Raw genomic sequence first — 18,776 nt, 5'->3', positions numbered from 1 at the left:
GAATCGCGCCACCAAGTGTCGTACTGGCTAAATATACTGAAAGTATTGAGTCTACAGAAGACAAGTAGATTTCTAACTCGTCCTGTATCTTAAATTAAAAGCAGCATAAATAAAATCTTATATGCAAATATCAACATTTCTACCAATTTCTGTTTTCAGAGTTTGTTTCGAGTTACCTGTAGTACACATCATCAATCAACTGAGACTTTTTTACGATCGTTTAGTATCAATCCACTTATTTTCAATCTTTTCATCTAAAGGGAAAAAAGAAAATAAACGAAAGCCGGAATAAACAGAAACAATAAAGTAAACCACACAAATTCGCAAATAAAAAGACAAAACGGTACCAGTATGTTATCGTAACCAATATACATGTATACAATTAAAGGCATGTCATCAACTTCAAAAAATATTTAAAAAACAATAAAAATTTACCTAACTAATGTTAGGTTTGGGAGATTGCAGTGAAATTTTATAGAACAGTGTAATGAGGTATTCCAGTTACAAAGAAAACGTTCATTTTCTGTGGTTAATGCATACATTTAATGCATACATTTTACTCCTTGTGAACATTCCTCCGGGATAGTCCTTTATACTATAGTAGGTCTGCCTACATACATATATTGCTGCCATACAGACATGGGGGTGATCAGCCAAACACCTGACGAATGTGTTGTGATTATGTATATTATTACAGTAAACAACGTACCAGCATAGATTTTCCTCCACCATTTCCTGGAAAGCTCTAGCTATAGCCTTTTCAGTAGGGTTCAAGTGGGAGCTAAGATTCAGTTTACATCGTTCGTTCAAAAACTCTATAATAAAGCTTGAGTCGCTGACGATCTCGCCATTGTATTCAATCCATGGTGTGCGATGACGACGAGATAGAGTCAAACTGTGCATAGACTATGTAGAGGTAAAAATAATTGACACAACAATAAACAAAACATACAGTAAGAATCGCACACAGTGTGTGCAGTCTGGAATCCATGTCATTTTGTACGAGGAAACTATTTAATATATATACTATTAGTAGTACTTCTATGATTTGTATATGATATATAGATCCAATCAAGCAGATACATGTCAAAATGTTTGAAAGTGTCCATTCGTGTGGCATGTTAAATTTGTCAATTGTGCTTACCAAATATAGAATGTTTGTTAATTGTACTTACCAAATATGGAATGCTTGTCAGATGTACTTACCAAATATGGAAAGTTTGTCAATTGTACTTACCAAATATGGAATGCTTGTCAGACGTACTTACCAAATATGGAATGTTAAATTGTTAATTGTACTTTCTAAATATGGAATGTTTGTCAATTGTACTTACCAAATATGGAATGTTTGTGAATTGTACTTACCAAATATGGAATGTTTGTCAATTGTACTTACCAAATATGGAATGCTTGTCAATTGTACTTACCAAATATGGAATGCTTGTCAGATGTACTTACCAAATATGGAATGTTGTCGTACTTATCAAATATATTTGTCAACCATACTTTCCAAATATGGAACATTTGTCAACCGTACTATATTGAATTACATGTATTTTCGATTGTACTTACCAAATATGGAATGTTTGCCATCCGTAAATAAGTTTCTAATTTGAGAGGAAATGGTGACATACTAGGTACAAATCTACCTCGTCCTATCTGATGTAGTATCACTGTATCGGGTGGATATTTGGAAGACCTGTATCTGGAAAGATGGAAACAAAAAGACAAAGAAAAACAAATATAGCAAATTCAAAGAAAAAAGTTTTAATAATTTTGATGTAACCTTTACTAAAATGTCACTAACAGGCTGTAATGAACGTTTTAGAAGAGGACGGAATATGATAATGGAAAAAAAATTGTCATGAATTATTTCGTTGGTGATTACCACCATTAACTACTTAATGCTTGGTGAGTCACGGTCACTTCTTGAACAAAGGAAATTTACAATCCTATGTAACCAAACATCATATAACATCCATTGAAACATTTTTGTTGAAATACTAAATATGATATAAGATATTATCAAGAAAGAAATGACAAAGAAGATGACGACATGACGATGGTGGTGGCGGTGGTGGTGGTGGTGGTGGTGGTGGTGGTGGTGATGATGATGATGATGCAGGTGGTAATAATGATGATGATGATGATGATGATGATGATGATGATGATGATGCAGGTGGTAATGATGATGATGGTGGTGGTGGTGGTGGTGATGGTGGTGATGATGATGATGCAGCTGGTGGTGGTGGTGGTGGTGGTGGTGGTGATGATGATGGTAATGGTGGTGGGGGTGGTGATGGTGGTGGTGGTCGTGCTGATGGTGGTGCTGCTGATGATGATGGTGGTAATGGTGGTCCTGATGATGATGATGATGATGGTGGTGGTGGTGGTGGTCGTCGTTGTGATGATGGTGATGATGGTGGTGGTGGTGGTGGTGGTGATGATGATGATGATGATGATAGCGGCGGCGGTGGTGGTGGTGGTGGTGGTGGTGATGATGATGATGATGATGATGATGGTGGTGGTGGTGGTGGTGGTGGTGATTTGATGATAATGATGATGATAATGATGATGATGATGATGATGGTGGTGGTGGTGGTGGTGGTGGTGATGTTGATGATGATAATGATGATGATAATGATGATAATGGTGGTGGTGGTGATGGTGGTGGTGGTGGTGATGGTGGTGGTGGTGGTGGTGCTGATGGTGGTGGTGATAGTGGTGGTAGTGATGGTGATGATGGTGGTGGTGGTGGTGGTGGTGGTGGTGGTGATGTTGATGGTGATTTGCAGTATAATCAATGTTGATAATTTTGCAAGTTGAGATTATTGTTGTTTTACTTGATAGATACATTGTATCAACAATTTAGAATTGAATATAACAGCAGGATTGTAATTGAGGAGAGTCTCGCTAACAAATGTAAATAAAACGAATGTGCAATATAATGCCAAACGACACGTAACATAAATATAGGTAAAGGTTAAATGTCGGCTGGAGAGTGGGATTTCACAGTGTAGTCGGAATTATAAACCACGTACACCACTCACGGTTCACAATTACGATTGAGAAATATGACAACAGGATTTCCTTCTACTAAGTAAACCTATTTAACGACCATACTGTGTTCACTCTCTTTATCATTCGCTGTCCGAAATAAAGAAGGGTATCTACACGTAAAATCCGTATTTGTCTATTGCTGGGATATTGTTAGGTACTCAGACACTATGCTACAAACTATGCAACCACCAACGTTTACTGTTATTCGCACGACGACTAAGCCCGTTGGTCTCGAGGTTCACGGAATGTTTCCGTTTTACATAATAAATTTTTCTGTTGTTAATTACAATAACAAAGGGGTGATTATTTAAGATAACGTGCGGAAATAGATTTAAAACTTATTGGTGGACTATCGACCAGGATACAAACACCCACCTATCTCTTTGTAAACTTTACAGTTGCCAATTAATATTATAAATATAAAAAATGTCCTAGGTTTTGTATTAAATTTGATTCATGACTAAAAATCTTGCTATAAATATGTGTCATTTTGAGTGTTGCTATTTACAAATGAAATACAAGCATGATTTCATATTAAATGGACGAACAAATGACATTGGGGTGTTCAGAACAGTTGCACATCTGCACATAATATTTCTACGTACATATATCGATCGTGTAATCAGACTGTTTAATACATGTAGTTTCTTTGAAACTTTTGATACGTATGTCTTGTTTTTATACGTCAACTTCCTGCAAGTACGTTTTTGTCGCCTGTATGTTTTCCCGGTCGTTCCGGGCTTTAAGTGTCTGTCTGTGTGTGCGAATGTGTGTTTAACACACAGACACAGACACGGACACAGATACAGACACATACACCTGTATGATTATGATAATGACGACGACGACGACGACGACGACGACGACGATGATGATGATGATGATGATGATGATGAAGTATAAAACAATGAACCTTTGTCAGAGTTGTTGTGAAATGTGGGGAGATAGTTGCTCTCTGAATGGGGTACGTTCCTTAGGGTTTAGTCAACGTTCGGTTGTGACTTGTTCATTGACAAATCTTTCTGATTGTGCTTTACGAAAGAAATAAATTAAAGCAACTATAACATTTTAAAGTGTGTACCTTACTATTGTCAGACTTTGCACGTACTTGGAATCAAGTGTACCAGTAACAAAATGATGATACAAACCAGGATTTCCTCTATAAAATATTACCTCGGTTTTACGTGTAAACAATGCATTCACGTAAATACGAAAGACGTATATAATAAATGTCCTCTGTTTTTGTTTTTATGCAGCAAAAAGTCACGTAATGTTTTAACCCTGACACACATAACAACGTGTACGTGTGACGTGTTGTGACGTCATAATTATACACACTCATTGGAAATTATATTTAAACACGGGGTCATCGTTTCATGAGGGTGACTGGCCTACACTATACTACCAAACGGTGGTATGCTGTGGTATACGTACGGATATTTTCAAATACGAGTCTAAACATCGACTATGCCCTAGGAAAGTAGGCATGTAGAGCGGTATAGGCCTACGGTGAATCAATAAATTGTGTTTATTAGAACTGAGCATGTACTATATAATGTAAATTATTAAGCAATGCCCATATAATGTTTGAGGCGTTATAATAACACAGATTTCGGGTTATGTATCTCTCTGAAGCTAGTTATTTATCCCGTCTAAGTGGCTTGATATTCACTGACCTCGTGTACATGTTACGAGTATCCGATTGCAGTATTTACATGTATATGAATCGAAATTATGTTTGCATGAACTGCATTGACGGCAACATCCTCGTGACGATGATGACGCCATTGGAGCACAGTCGGAGGTGACTCACCTATCCCGTAAACGTCTGTAGATGATGACCGTCACGGTGGCAACCGCTGTCACCCCACCGATAGCTATGCTCCAGGAATGCGATCTATTCAGCATGTTCAGCGATTGCCATGATGTCGATATCCAATTCACCGCCATCTTGAAGATCACATCATAGTAATATGTCTGCTGCATAAATTATGCTTCTTAATACTATTTCCCATGCTTCCGCATTTTCCATGTGAACTCTATATGGAAAATGTAGGTATGTATTCATGTAGTATATGTTTGTGTGGCTTGGTGGATATCTTTAATTTCTTTCCGAGTTGTCTCAAATCACGCTTTACCTTTATGTCCTTGATTATTCTCACTATAAATACATCCATGATATTACAATAATAATAATAACTTTATTACACAACTGTATCGTCAGTGAATATAGTATGGTAAACAACAACAACAACAACAACAACAACAACATTAATAATAATAATAATAATAATAATAATAATAATAACAACAACAACAACAACAATAAAACATTTTTTATCTCTAACGCTAACTCATTAATATCTTAACAAGTTTTCAAAATTTGGCAACAGGAAGATGGTATTGCATAATATATTTAAAAAAGATAAATTTCTATTAATACTACTGATTGTTATATCACATTCTTTAAAAAAAAAGTTTCTTTGTATACTGAAAATTGAACAGTCTAAAACAAACTGCATCTCATCATCAACTAAATTCAAATGACATCTTCTACAATGTTTAAACTTTTATCACAAGAATTGATAAACTTTACATCACAATAGCTTATGTACGATGATTCCATGTTACATATTCTCACGAATACAGACATACATCAATTTAGAAAGTACGAGATGCAAGAAAACTTTAGTATCTCTCGTAAGAGAAATTACAACGACATGATTCCTTTTTTCAAGCATGAAAACCACAATATATTGCAGTGTATCACAAGCTTCTACCATAAAGTGACCTCTGAACAGTTCGTTAATTTACATGATGAACATATTAGGAGGCGTACGGTATTAAACAGATGGGTGATGTATATCAGAATGTTTTTTTCTAAATTTTACGTGTATTCATCAGTTGTATTACCTTTACAATACCAAAGTGCTGACCACGATGAACACGAAGAAATTGAAGCTGAGTTACAATAGTACATAATAGCTCTGGTTATGACATTTATAAGCTGTCAAATTTAGAAATGAATCTTAGACATAAAACGTAGTTGAGATATCGCCTAGGATCTATTCGTAATATAACTTGTGGGAATCTCCCATATCTTATTATGATATCTTTTTAACGTAGAAGTATAGCAACTTTACGATTCCGATAGTTATTCCCATTGTATGTGTGTCACCATGAGGAATTCAATCCTATGAGTGGAAATTTACTTTCGCATGATATGCTCAGTTTAGTGAACCATTTGTAAAGTTTTAATAAGTAACCAGAATGTGAAGAGGTATTGTGAGGAATGCAAGGGGGTGAGGGGTGAGGGGTGAGGAGAGAGCAGAAGGTTTAATTAATCCATTGATCATGCCAATGTGATATTATTGGTCTACATGTAGTGTTCACCTTCAAGTTCAAGTTAATACTGACGTCATCTTAGTCTGAAATCCAGGCTTTCCCGATTTACTGTATTAGAGAAATCAAATTATGGGTTCCACATCCGCTAGACTTTGACAGATAAGGAGAGCTCATGATCATAAATGTTACAGTAGTTCTATTCCTACGAATAGGTGACATTGCTGTGTAACACTTTCAACAGTGTATTAGGTGACACGAGTGTTACCGAACACGGTTTATATGTGGTGTATATGTGCTTCCCATATTGGTATTGGCAAAAAATAATTGTACTTTTTTCACTCTCTCTATTCATTATCTTTGACGTAACACGATGCTTTTTCGTTCATCAACCCTTTCGTAGTTCTTGCTCTATATACACACTGTGAGATGGAAGTACACTCACACGGTTTCGTATCTTTCCCATTCCTCCTCATCCTTTATTTACTTTCGTCGTTTTCTAGCTTTACTTGTTTTCTTCCACCTCTTATTTTCTCTTTCACTAAATTTGTTGCATGTGAAGGGAGGGACCAACTAGTCAACTATCGAGACCATTGACAGGGACAAATCTCTCTCTCTCTCTCTCTCTCTCTCTCTCTCTCTCTCTCTCTCTCTCTCTCTCTCTCTCTCTCTCTCTCTCTCTCTCTCTCTCTCTCTCTCTCTCTCTCTCTCTCTCTATCAGTGGTATCCACAATCACTTTCATAAACCTCTAATTTATTTTTTCAATATAATATGATATAAAATAGTAACAATAAAAATAAATAAATAACGAGAAAATTCATCACATTTGAACAAATATAACAACAATAGCCAACATACATAAAGAGGAATGCTGTTCATTTTACTAAAGATAATCTTGAATATAGGCTTATACGTCATAACTTATGAAAAATAATAAATTATGTCCATGCAATTCACGCTCACGTCCAATCCAAAATCGCGCAATTCACACAATATGAATAATCGACAGATTTTCCGTCGTCGGTAGATTTCAAAGCGTCGTTATGAACTGGAGGATAGTTTCTTCTGTCGAGTTTTCATTATATTGTACATGTGTCGCTTCGTTTTGTAGTTTTACACATTGGCGGTATTTATTGATCAACACAGGTGCTATTAGTAAGAGTATAGCCGATAAACAGAGGATGGTTCCACTGAAGAAATAGCAGTAGCCGTAGTTGTGAGTATTGTCTAATATCCAACCTGAAGAAAAACAAGAACACAGAGGAATAAATTACATTGTCAAAGCTGTCTTCAAGTCAAACAGGCTGAAATGACATTTTTTATATTTTTGAAAGACATGATAGTCGTCCACACACACACACACACACACACACACACGCGCGCGCGCGCGCGCACACACACACACACACACAGCCCCCCCCCCCCACACACACATACACACTTTAGATTATTTGGGTTGTAGTGTTGTAATATCAGGATTAATCGAACCCTTTGGGATCGTATCACAATTACTATTGACAAAGGGTGTACATCCTTGTATGCAATATGGCCAACATTGTCAGTAAGTGTGCTAAATACCGTTTACGTGTTATATTTCATAGCATCCCTCCACTTAAATATATGGTGCATGGGTTATTGTTCAGCCATTCGAATTAAGGTGACCGAACTTTTTAGACATCCATTTTTGTAGACTAAACAATGAAAGTACAGCGTACAGGGGAAACTATAAAGGCCCTACACATGTACATGTTCATGAAGGCGTATGTAGGCCATTATGTACAAAGTGAATGGTATCTAGGATGTCCATCTGTCTGTCTAGGTTGAAATTTGAACAGTTGTGCAATGTTTAACAGCGAAGGGTGTTAGTTTCAAGTTGGTACGTAGACGTAGACAGGGTTCAAGGACTATATTGACGCGTACGATTCGTGACGGACGCGTAATATACCGGATCACGGCGAACATCGGAAAAGCCTAGGATTTAACACGCGTACCAAGACCTCTGATAACGTTACACTAAAAAGGTTATGCACATATTTATTTAAGTATCAAAACGATATATCAGTAGTTTGCCAATAAGTATGGAAATAAACAAACAAATAAAACTATTAAAAAGTAATTAACATCCAGATAACTTAAAAAAAAACAAAAACAAATTAAGAAAAATATCAATGACGAGAAAAGGTGTGAGTAAATTGTACAATCTCTGGCGGAATTAGGACTGAGAGCAGCTACATATGTGTAAGGGTAGTATTCCGTACAATTAATACTATTTTTAAAAAGACAGATGTTGTATGACTCGGATTGAGATGAGGGAATACTGGAGGCCGAACAGCGGCACCACCTGCACGTGGTCGCAGATATAGTGTTTTTAACGAAACGGGGAGCCCCAGTTTGCCGTCCTAGGTTGAGGTCTGAGCTACCCCAGAACCCCTGCGGAAGAAATACTAGTCTAGGTCCCCTGAATCACTGTATAACCATTCATGTTCTCTTCGAGATCTTTGTCACTTGTCCTAGACGTGCTGGACAAAGGTTCTTTTTAAGTGGCGAATGCAAACTGAAGGGGATGGGGACAAATTACTGGCATTGCTAGAGCAGATGGAAAGTCCGATATAACGCACTTGAGTACAGGTGGTAAGGTTAAAATTTGAAATGTTCAAATTGAAGTACCACACACATCAGGATGTGTTGGAACCAAGTAAAATTCCCTCTCGATGCATTCAAACTTCAAAGTATAAATGATTTATGACAGAGAATAAGCATTGTGGTTTTGTTGTATTCAAATCGAAAACAAGCCATGGACACGTAGCTGGATAAATAGTTTAAAGTCAATTTTTTGACATCACCTCTTACCTGCTATTGGTGGACCGATGAGAGCACCAAATCCGTGACAAAGGTTACAGAAACCCAGAGCACAAGGCAATCTATTTACCCCGACGAAGTCCTTCAATGTGACAGTCAGAAGAGGATGGTACACACCGTTGGCAAGTCCAAACACTCCATACAACACTGCCAGTCCGCTGTATTTCTGAACTAGAACACTTATAAGATTGACAAGGCCACATATCAGTAAACTTGCCGATAAAGCACGTACAGGTGTGACAGCTCCAATATCGATGACGAAGCCATGGCCAGCACGACCGATAAGACTCACGGCACCGGTTATTGTCATCAGTGTTGTTGGTAGAGGATAGGGTATACAGAAAGACTCAGCCCGTGCGACCAGAAATAATATGGTCGGGTAAAATCCTATTGCGATAACGAAGTAAGCTACTGCCATTAGCACGAACATCGGATCAGAGAATAAATGAAAACCAAGCATTTTCGACAAACCATGTAAGAATTTACAAATGTTTATTTTCAAAGTCCTACACAGTTGGACATGTCTACACATTGTACATAAAAAACGACTTTTCTTGACAGGTTCTTCAGAAATGTGTATTTGATGCACCGTTTTCGGATAATTTTGGTTGCAGTCTTCTGGTTCTAGTGGGTTAGGCGTTATATTGACGGTTATCTCAAGGTCTAAGTCCACAGATGTTGCTGTGTTCTCCGCTACAGACGTTAGAATAACACGTGTTTGAGGAGGGGGGCGAAACAATGCCCCACATACTATAATGTGAAGGTCCATGGCAGCCAAACACATCATGGCAGTTCGCCAACCATATTTATTAATGAAGAATTGGTATAATTGTGGTAATGCGATCCATCCGATGGCAAATCCAGCGAAAACGATACCGTTTGCTAGTGCGTAACGTCTCGTAAAGTAACGTGCTATGAAAGCTATGCTTGGGGTGGCAACCAATCCATAACCAAAACCTAGGAAGCAAGGAAAGGAGTGTATTTTGTCATTATGGTGTCATTGTACTTCTCCTAATTGGAGGGAAAAACTGTGTTCAAGATAAAGATGTACAAAAGGATGGACAAGCTGAATTAATAGGCATTTTGTCAAAGAAGATTATTTACTTCACCACAATTAAGTTTTTAAGACTTCGTTTTTTAAAATAATTCCATGTTAATCTCATTCTCTATAAATTATCAACCCAACGTAGGAATTGTAACTGAAATTGTTAAAGAGAAGGAAAAGAAGATTAAGGTAAAAACACGGTGTCGGCACTTTTTGTCGTTTCATAAATAATAATTTAAAAAAATAACGTCAATATTTTTCACCAATTAAATTGTTTCATTTGCTGTTGTTGTCCGTATTAGGTTTATTAGTTATCATTCATACTTGCAATAAAATGATAAATGTATATGTTTTGTAGGTGTCAATAGCATTATTGTAAATACTAGTAATGTGTAATTTCTGTGAAGACGTACCTGTTATTACACCATAAGTGATGTAAAGATGTGACACTTCGGTAGCAATAGAACTGAGTGCCGTCCCTACAGTAGCTACCAGTCCCCCAATAATGACTACAACACGACAACCCAATCTGCAATTCAACGCACTTGAAATGGGACCTGGAACATACAATTTATTGCTTCGAATGTTATTTTTCAATTGCTGTATTTGAGAAATCTAGAACACAGCTCAAGACCAAATTACGGATGCAGACGTGCATGTCATAGTATATATATATACACACAGATCTAAACTTACTAGAAGTTAGTGACAATGCCACACAAACAATGTCTGCATTATTAACAGAACAAATAAAGAAATACAGAAAATACACAAATACAGAAAGAAGAAAGGAAGTTTGAATAGAGTATGAAAAGGGGAAAGACACAGAAATTTAAAACATTGAAGTATTTGAGTACTAAAGGAAGTTAAAATAGCAGAGAATTTAAAAAGAACAGAACAAAAGAAAATGGCGACACAATAAAACTAACTAAAGAACTCTTTGGATCCAGCTAAGAATTTATTACTAGTTGTCTAGTATATTACCTACCCGCGGCTTAAATTTAAATTCCGTTGATTGACGTTGACGGAATCCCGTCAATCATTATTACCTGTCCCGTTACTATGGCAGCGACAAAGAGGATGAGTCTAGTATTTGTGTTATAGGCTTAATTTGTGATAAGATGAAATGACACGATAAAGTATCACGAAATGTTTATACGGTTCCTGACCCATAACTTAAACTTTCACGAAATGTTTATACGGTCCCGGGCCCATAACTCAAACTTCATTGTTACTAGTATAATAGTTTAGGATTACAATGAAGGAAATAAAGACTACTTTGAATGTTTAAACCCCAGTTGGCTGGCTGGCAAATTATTAAAACTTATTATCGATAGAAGCTATCTAAATGTTAGCACAGACTACTTTTAGGACTGTGGGCACTTGTTTATCAAGCACTTCTGAGATCGATCATTCTGTTTCTCAACTTATGTCAAGTAGTGGTAAGTCAATCAATATATAGTTGAGATGATTCGTCGTTTATAGTTAATATTGCTACCACAGTGCTGGCGACACACTAAGAAAAAAAATACGACGATAAAACGGATTACTATATTTATTAAAACGTTCCTATGTGAAAACCTAACGGTCAGCAAGACTTTGTTTTAAAACTGGTCATGGGAGAGTTCATGTAAGGACAGAGAAACGGAAAACAAATGAACTTCGCGAGACAAAAGTGTAGTAGTTGTCTACGTTTAGGTAAAAATCTGACAAATGATGTTGACATAACAAATATAAGAGTTTGAATGGCGAAAATAAGACATTTTTGGTATAGTTAAAATACATATAAGTTTGGAAAAGTAGTACGAATTTCGGAATTGTTGAAAAACTTATCACAAACCTTTGAGTGTAAGGCTTGTTTATTTAATATGCCGTATATTGCTAGGAACAAAGAAGTTGTCCGGTCATACCACAGGGCCAATCCCTAGAAATACCAAAGCAGGTTCACTATTTTATAGTCAATACGAAATGTGCCCAGACAAAAGAGCGATTGTTCATCGTATACGGTGAAGTGGTCAGCGCCAGTGAAGTGTTTTTTCCCCAAATACCGTAAGGATTTCGTTATATATTATATACCACAACGCTTTCTGATAGACGATCATTTGTAAAGGTTTTAGAAATATACCGAAGCTCACAAAGTGGGATTAATTTAACAAGGTTTAAGGGAACCGCATTTTAACTTTGCGATTGCGTAACTTTTCAGTAAATGAGCACAGGATGGTCCGCGACATGCATGGTAAATGAACTTTGGTGTGTATACGTGTGGCCTTCGCGTCAATGTAGGTCGGGTAGTCATGCCGGCGTTTGTGCGAGAAATTATTACGGCTGCAGTGCACGTTTATTTTATTTGAGTAACTTACCTGTTGCAAGCGTTACAAATAATGCCGTACCACTAATTCCTGCGATTTGTCCAGCTCCACGGTGAAAATATTCTTGTAGTCGGATGATGAATGGACCAAACCCTGTCAAGCTTCCCTGAGATAGGAGTAAAGCAAAGTGCGCTGCTACCACGACAACCCACCCCCAACCACCATCAGGAGGTGCGTCTTCGTAGGTAACTGTCGTCGTGTCTCGGTCTTCAATTGTAGTAGCTGGCTTCTTGATTCCTTTCATAATCTTCACCATTCTTATTTTTCACATTTATGTTCTTCTGTAAAGAAAAACAAGAAAGAGAAAGATGTGTATGTGATTAATCTACCCGTGAATGCACATTATGATACAGTTATAGGGTAGGCAATGGATAGATGTATTCTTTTCTAGTCTATGCATTGGCGTGATCACAAAAAGAGAACCTAATAAAAAAAATCCACAGACCTTGCCTCTGATAATGGAAACTACAGTGTGTCTCAGCAAATGTGAGAATTGGAATTTGAATCTGACTGTTCCTAGATCCTCGCGTCATGCACTGTGCACTGAACTAGAATTGATTGAACTATAGAGTTATTGCCAAACAATTACTGGGAGTTAAAAGAAAACAGCTACTAGTAGTTTTAAACAGTGAATCATAGGTCAAAATGATATTTCTGATTACGTGCGGATTTACAGGTAGGTACCGGAACAATGCAGACTGAGTACTGTTTCGTGCGAAAAAAATGATAAAAAAGGCAAACAAACATATTTTGCAAAGTACTAATTTAAAGAAGATAGTATGGAACAACCTTGGATAAAGACCAATGCCTAAACAAACAAAAGGGAAAAATAACAAAATTACAGAAACATTTTTTTTAAAAGCAGAAAACTATGTCTGTCCTGATTTTTTATAGGTCCTTACCTTTACTACAAAATAATCTCTGTCAAAGTAATAACGGTAGAAGTATAAATCACTAAGCGAAAATACTAACAAGCGTCGCTGACGTACCTTTCCTTGTATCTGTTCATAGGAACTCTCGGCACACTTTTTTTAACGTGGTACCGGCCGGGGCAGCATGTTTAAGATGACATGTACGCATGCGCATGACATTTATATTCCCCAAAATATGGACGTCATTCCATCGACGTACTATTTTGGTCACAACTGTAGAATTTGTCATCCCTATCGCGTACCAGTTCCGACAATTGAGTTAACTGTAAGAAATAGTAATAAACAACAAACTAGGTGTATCAATTCATTCATGGACACAAAATGTACTAAAAGTTTATTACAGTAATTAAAGTAAAAGTAAAGTATGCTAATGTCCACTCCACGCAAGTCCTCTGGGAATTTTTTTCCACTGACCAGCTTCTTAACTTGGATATTTCATCTTTCAGAATTTAGATTAGTTCGGAGAGTGATATCGACAAACAAGGAATGTTGAACCAAAACATTAATAGGTCTCTAATAGCAACAGACTTTACAGTTCATTAACTATACATTTAACAAATCTCTCACGCACATTCATTCATTCATTCTATTCTGCCGTCTAGACATTGGCATACGGAATAAAGCCTGCCCTCTAGATCTATTACACCAACAATACTCACCGTCTTCACTCATTTTAATACTTAAAAGCCATGCTCACCACATTTTGCTAATTTAATTTAAAAAAAATATAAATAAAAGTAGGAGGTAATAAGCTGTAACACGTGTACTATGTATTTAACTGAGTCGATAATATGCTGCTACTAATATTGCATAGAGCACTGTTCTCCCAATGAGACACAGTTATCAATATATATACATGTGAGTACGGTGAGTGTCAATCTGCTAAGACAGCGCTCTATACCGCAGTGGCAGAGCGCAATAGTTATATATATATATATATATATATATATATATATATATATATATATATATATATATATATATATATATATATATATATATATATATATATATATATAGTTTTGGTAGTACTGGAACTCTTTCTTGGGTGTAACTCGGAGTTTCACGCATATTGCGATCATCAGACACATATATATATATATATATATATATATATATATATATATATATATATATATATATATATATATATATATATATAGTTATATATATAGTTATATATATAGTTATATATATATATATGTACACACACACACACACACATATATATATAATGAAATTGAGGAAAGAAATATTTACTATATTGTAATGCTGTCGATCATCTTATGGGCTTACGTGTACTTGTGCACATGGTATACACACATGGGTGATAACAGACGGACATGTTAACGACATGTATCGTTCGTGACCGTTGTCAAACAGTGTTTCCGTCATTTCTCACAGTCACACCCAATCTACGTAGAACTCATTACAATCCCTTTGTATTTGTATACATATCAATGGTAATAGAGTACAGCGGATAACTGTATTTAAGGAGATACTCGGTGATTCCATCTCCTTATGCTCGTCCTGCATACACGTGATCTAACCTGATGTGTTCGGGTGTACGTGCAAAACGACACGGTAACCACACGGTTTACAGGATGATCAAACCGTGGTTCACATCAGATTGCATCCGAGTCACCGCCACTAGTCGCGCCATCGATCAGGTCTTTTAATCACGTGCTCATCAGGCCACCACGTCAAGATGATTGAAATGCCTATTCTTATTACGAGCATGTTTTATATACACTTTATCAGACCTTTAATAAATAAAGTCAAAGAAAACAAAGATAAACGCGTCAAAAACTTCTGAATTACATTTATATGCTTTCAGGAGACCTCATGATGTTTCGCCACAAATCAAATTGTAACAGTTTTTAGTTTGTAAGCCTGTCGATAAGTCACATTTTCCTGTCATAAAACATAATTAAGCTAAAACACAAAAATATGAATAAAAGTAAACCAGTGCGAGATAAAACAAAGGTAGTTTTGGAGTTTAAAAATTCGTCGGGTACATGTAGTCTGATTTGAAGGAAGGAAGGAAAGAATGATTTTTTTTTCAAAAAGAGGAAATAATTCTGTATTATACGTGAAGTTGGTCAACATTTTGTTACAGCTGGTTGGCCTTGGTATGATCATATACAAAATATATATTTTGTCAGTCATTTTGTGTACGCCTTTTTAAATATTAATAGCTACTTATCTTTTGATGTGTTAAGTCGAAGTCTGTGCGAGGGCAATATATTAATAAAGTTATTATTAATGTTATTATTATACATATTATTATTACATACATTGTTAATCTTGTAATGGTAAGATGTTAAACATGCCTGTCATTCTATTTTGGATTATCATGAGTAGATCTTATACTATGTCCACTGTGAAGTATTTAGTTATCGCGATGACCATGTGCTATAAATAGTCAGGCTCTGACAAAAAGCCACTGATACGGTAAACCAAACTAACATTGACATTATCTGATGCAACGCCGAAAAGTACACGTACAGACAATTTGTCATAAAAAGGTCCGCCGACCTGTGTGCTTTGTTCGTGACCTCGTTCAAGACTGAATGAAAGCCAGCCTTGAAAACGTCAGATGTGTGCCATGTGTGTTATATTGCTTACCAGATATATTGGATCGGACGAAATTATACACAAATATTTGCAAACGAGATTAGTTTTAACCAAGATTATTCATAAAATTGCTCTTTTAGATTCATTTTTACATGACTTAATCAATAAGGACTATTACTCTAATATCAGTCTAAAATTATACTAAAATGTACCAAAAATTTTGAGTCAAATATACAATTTGTTCCCATAGTTTTGACGAGGATAACAGTCCGTGCCGAAGAGGAAAACCACACACCATGTGTCGGAAGACGGTTGTACTTTGTGAATCAATTACAAGGAGTTAATTACAATTCTTTGTACTGAACTGTAAAAGTGATTCAAACACAGATTTCGTTAAAAGAACACAACTATTTTTGACTGCTAATTGACAAAATTTATTCAATATTTTCAGGAAATTTAAACCGCCGTCCGCCTTTTTTGTTGGAAGAGACGTCGACATCTGTATTAGGTCGGCATCTGCTGACTGTTGTATAATATTATAGTGGGTAGGTTGGGTGTCAAATATATTATCGCTTCCGTTACAAAGAACGAATTATCACGAATTTAAATTGCGTTGACGCCGTTGTTTTCAGCTAAACTAAAAGCTGTTGACTGTATATTATTGTAAGAAAACAGACTGGTCAACACCATTAAACTAGCTGAAAAATATTGCACCCCATGCATCTTTCAATGAAACATCTATTAAATGCAGTTTTAACCCGTGTTTGACTAAATTATTATTTATAAACACACGCTGATTAATTTCCAGACCGTCATCGTCGCAAACCACGACCGTCACGGTTTTACGGCATCGTTCTTAACGAGCCGGTCCCTACTGGAAGTATTTATTTCGAAATGTAGTGGTAGAAACAATAACTCTGGTTTGCGAGAATGCCAGTCCGTATTCCGGTCATAATCATACAAATGAACACCATTGCGTTGTTATAGAAGTTACTGCATTAATTTATCAAAATAATAAAAGTTTGTTTAAACCACAAAAATCACCAACAATAAAATCATACATTTATTACTCAGTCTAAAAGTGCCTCAGAGCACTTGGAGATGATGTGGACAACCAAGGATAAAACTGACTTTATACATTTATTGGATCATTTTTTGCTGTATGCATATTAATTACCTGTAGCACTCTACGTACTGATCTGGTGCATACATCTCTTGCAGCTATTGGCCGAACTCAAACCCAGGTGGTATCCAGACATGATATGTAAACGATTTGGTGACATCATTTGATAAACAATGTACAAAAATGTCAGAGTTAAGCTCTGTGATGACTTCAGTTGTTCTAACGACCAAGGCATATATAGCCATCAAAGGTATACTAGAATAGTGTAATTGACGTATTTACACCGAGTAAAGTATTAAAAAACTCTTCTTGTATCTTTGTGATGATGTGAAGGGGTTTACAAATAATAGGTAAATGATTTATATGTTAACCAGTTGTATAATAATATCTCGGTCATCAACAGCTGTGCATGTGTTGTCTGTGTGATATACATGTATGTTTGTGGTAACGTTCTTAAATATAGACCAAACACTAATTGCAATGCGACGTGCTAAATCCCAGGGTTGCCATGGGAATATACACAGTTCAACACCTGTTTTACCTTTGACAGACTGGTATATGTATATGTTACCATTATTTTGTAATTAAGATGCCATTAAACGTAAAATATGCAGTTGCAACGGTATGGGATCGTCTATGGAACCTGTTATGGGATCGAATAACATTAGGGTGTTGAATTTAAGAACAATCGTTACCATAGTTTATTTATAGCAATGATCTGTAGAAAAAACGGAAAAGTTGCTGATAAGTTCAACATCCGCTCATAGTTAGTGCATTCAGGATGTGATTGACATATCAAAATAATGGAGCGATGTGAAGCTATTCACGATGTGATTGGCATATCAAAATAATGGAGCGATGTGAAGCTATTCACGATGTGATTGGCATATCAAAATAATGGAGCGATGTGAAACTATTACAAGGTTGCCATTGATCGGAAAACATGTATGTACTTTATTTATCAATCAATAATACAGCCAACATATGTGTTTGTTTCCTTTGTTTTCTAACCAATCAGAATGAACCTTATAAAGAGCTTCACAAGTTGTGCTTGTTTCCTTTGTTTCTAACCAATCAGAATAAACCTTATGAAGTGCTTCACATTATCTGAAAATAATTGATGAGTTCTAAATATAGACACTGATTTCAAAATTAACATCTACAATTAGATTGCACCACGCTAGATAAAACAATCGCACTTATCGTGCTATACATCTATCTGAATACCATTGTTGCTAGGAGGTAGTATTTATTTTTTGAAAACAGAATGGAAAGAAAGCTGTTTATTGTACTTGTTATTGAAATGCTGTCACCAAGTATGTGTGGACTTTCATAAGGTCACATTTGTACTCTTGTAGTTAGCATTTGCAATATCGGGGTCAACTGAGGTTGACTTTTAATCGTTGCAATCGAAAGACCCATGACATTATTATCTACGACTTTTGCACAGTTTTGACATTTTGTAGGT

The 18,776-nt window shown here is 36.2% G+C and overlaps 2 protein-coding genes across 3 annotated transcripts in view; both read right to left on the bottom strand.

Moving 5' to 3' along the window:
• Nucleotides 1–5,017, bottom strand: part of LOC144446771 (failed axon connections homolog) — a 7,995-nt gene extending 2,978 nt beyond the window's left edge. Inside the window, exons 1-3 of the mRNA XM_078136605.1 lie at nucleotides 4,874–5,017; nucleotides 1,573–1,705; nucleotides 710–906 (exon numbers count right to left, since the gene is read on the bottom strand). Of these exons, the coding sequence (XP_077992731.1) occupies nucleotides 710–906; nucleotides 1,573–1,705; nucleotides 4,874–5,010 (467 nt within the window). The 5' untranslated portion in view covers nucleotides 5,011–5,017. The remainder of the gene's footprint in view (nucleotides 1–709; nucleotides 907–1,572; nucleotides 1,706–4,873) is intronic.
• Nucleotides 5,018–7,228: 2,211 nt separating this feature from the next.
• LOC144446685 (monocarboxylate transporter 13-like) lies at nucleotides 7,229–13,609 on the bottom strand. Of its 2 annotated transcripts, none has more exons than XM_078136507.1 (5): nucleotides 13,579–13,609; nucleotides 12,668–12,957; nucleotides 10,721–10,864; nucleotides 9,254–10,219; nucleotides 7,229–7,642 (listed from the first exon to the last, which is right to left on the bottom strand). In XM_078136507.1, the coding sequence occupies exons 2-5, from the start codon at nucleotides 12,930–12,932 to the stop codon at nucleotides 7,434–7,436; spliced, it is 1,584 nt and encodes a 527-aa protein (XP_077992633.1). In that variant the 5' UTR covers nucleotides 12,933–12,957; nucleotides 13,579–13,609; the 3' UTR covers nucleotides 7,229–7,433. The 2 variants fall into 2 exon arrangements, with proteins under 2 accessions (XP_077992633.1, XP_077992632.1); XM_078136506.1 differs by lacking the exon at nucleotides 13,579–13,609 and adding an exon at nucleotides 13,122–13,187.
• Between the last annotated feature and the right edge of the window lie 5,167 nt (nucleotides 13,610–18,776).

Source organism: Glandiceps talaboti, chromosome 15 (genome assembly GCF_964340395.1).
Source record: "Glandiceps talaboti chromosome 15, keGlaTala1.1, whole genome shotgun sequence".
Taxonomy (NCBI): Eukaryota; Metazoa; Hemichordata; class Enteropneusta; family Spengelidae; genus Glandiceps; species Glandiceps talaboti.
The sequence above is the reverse complement of the archived record's forward strand: the minus strand, read 5'-3'. Positions and strand labels throughout refer to the sequence as shown.

Coding starts and splice junctions, on each gene's coding strand:
- LOC144446685 (XM_078136507.1), bottom strand. CDS start 12,932: ATGGTGAAGATTATGAAAGGAATCAAGAAGCCAGCTACTACAATTGAA. Junction 10,865..12,667: donor ATTTGTAACGCTTGCAACAG/GTAAGTTACTCA, acceptor TGTATGTTCCAG/GTCCCATTTCAAGTGCGTTG. Junction 10,220..10,720: donor CACTTATGGTGTAATAACAG/GTACGTCTTCAC, acceptor CTTGCTTCCTAG/GTTTTGGTTATGGATTGGTT.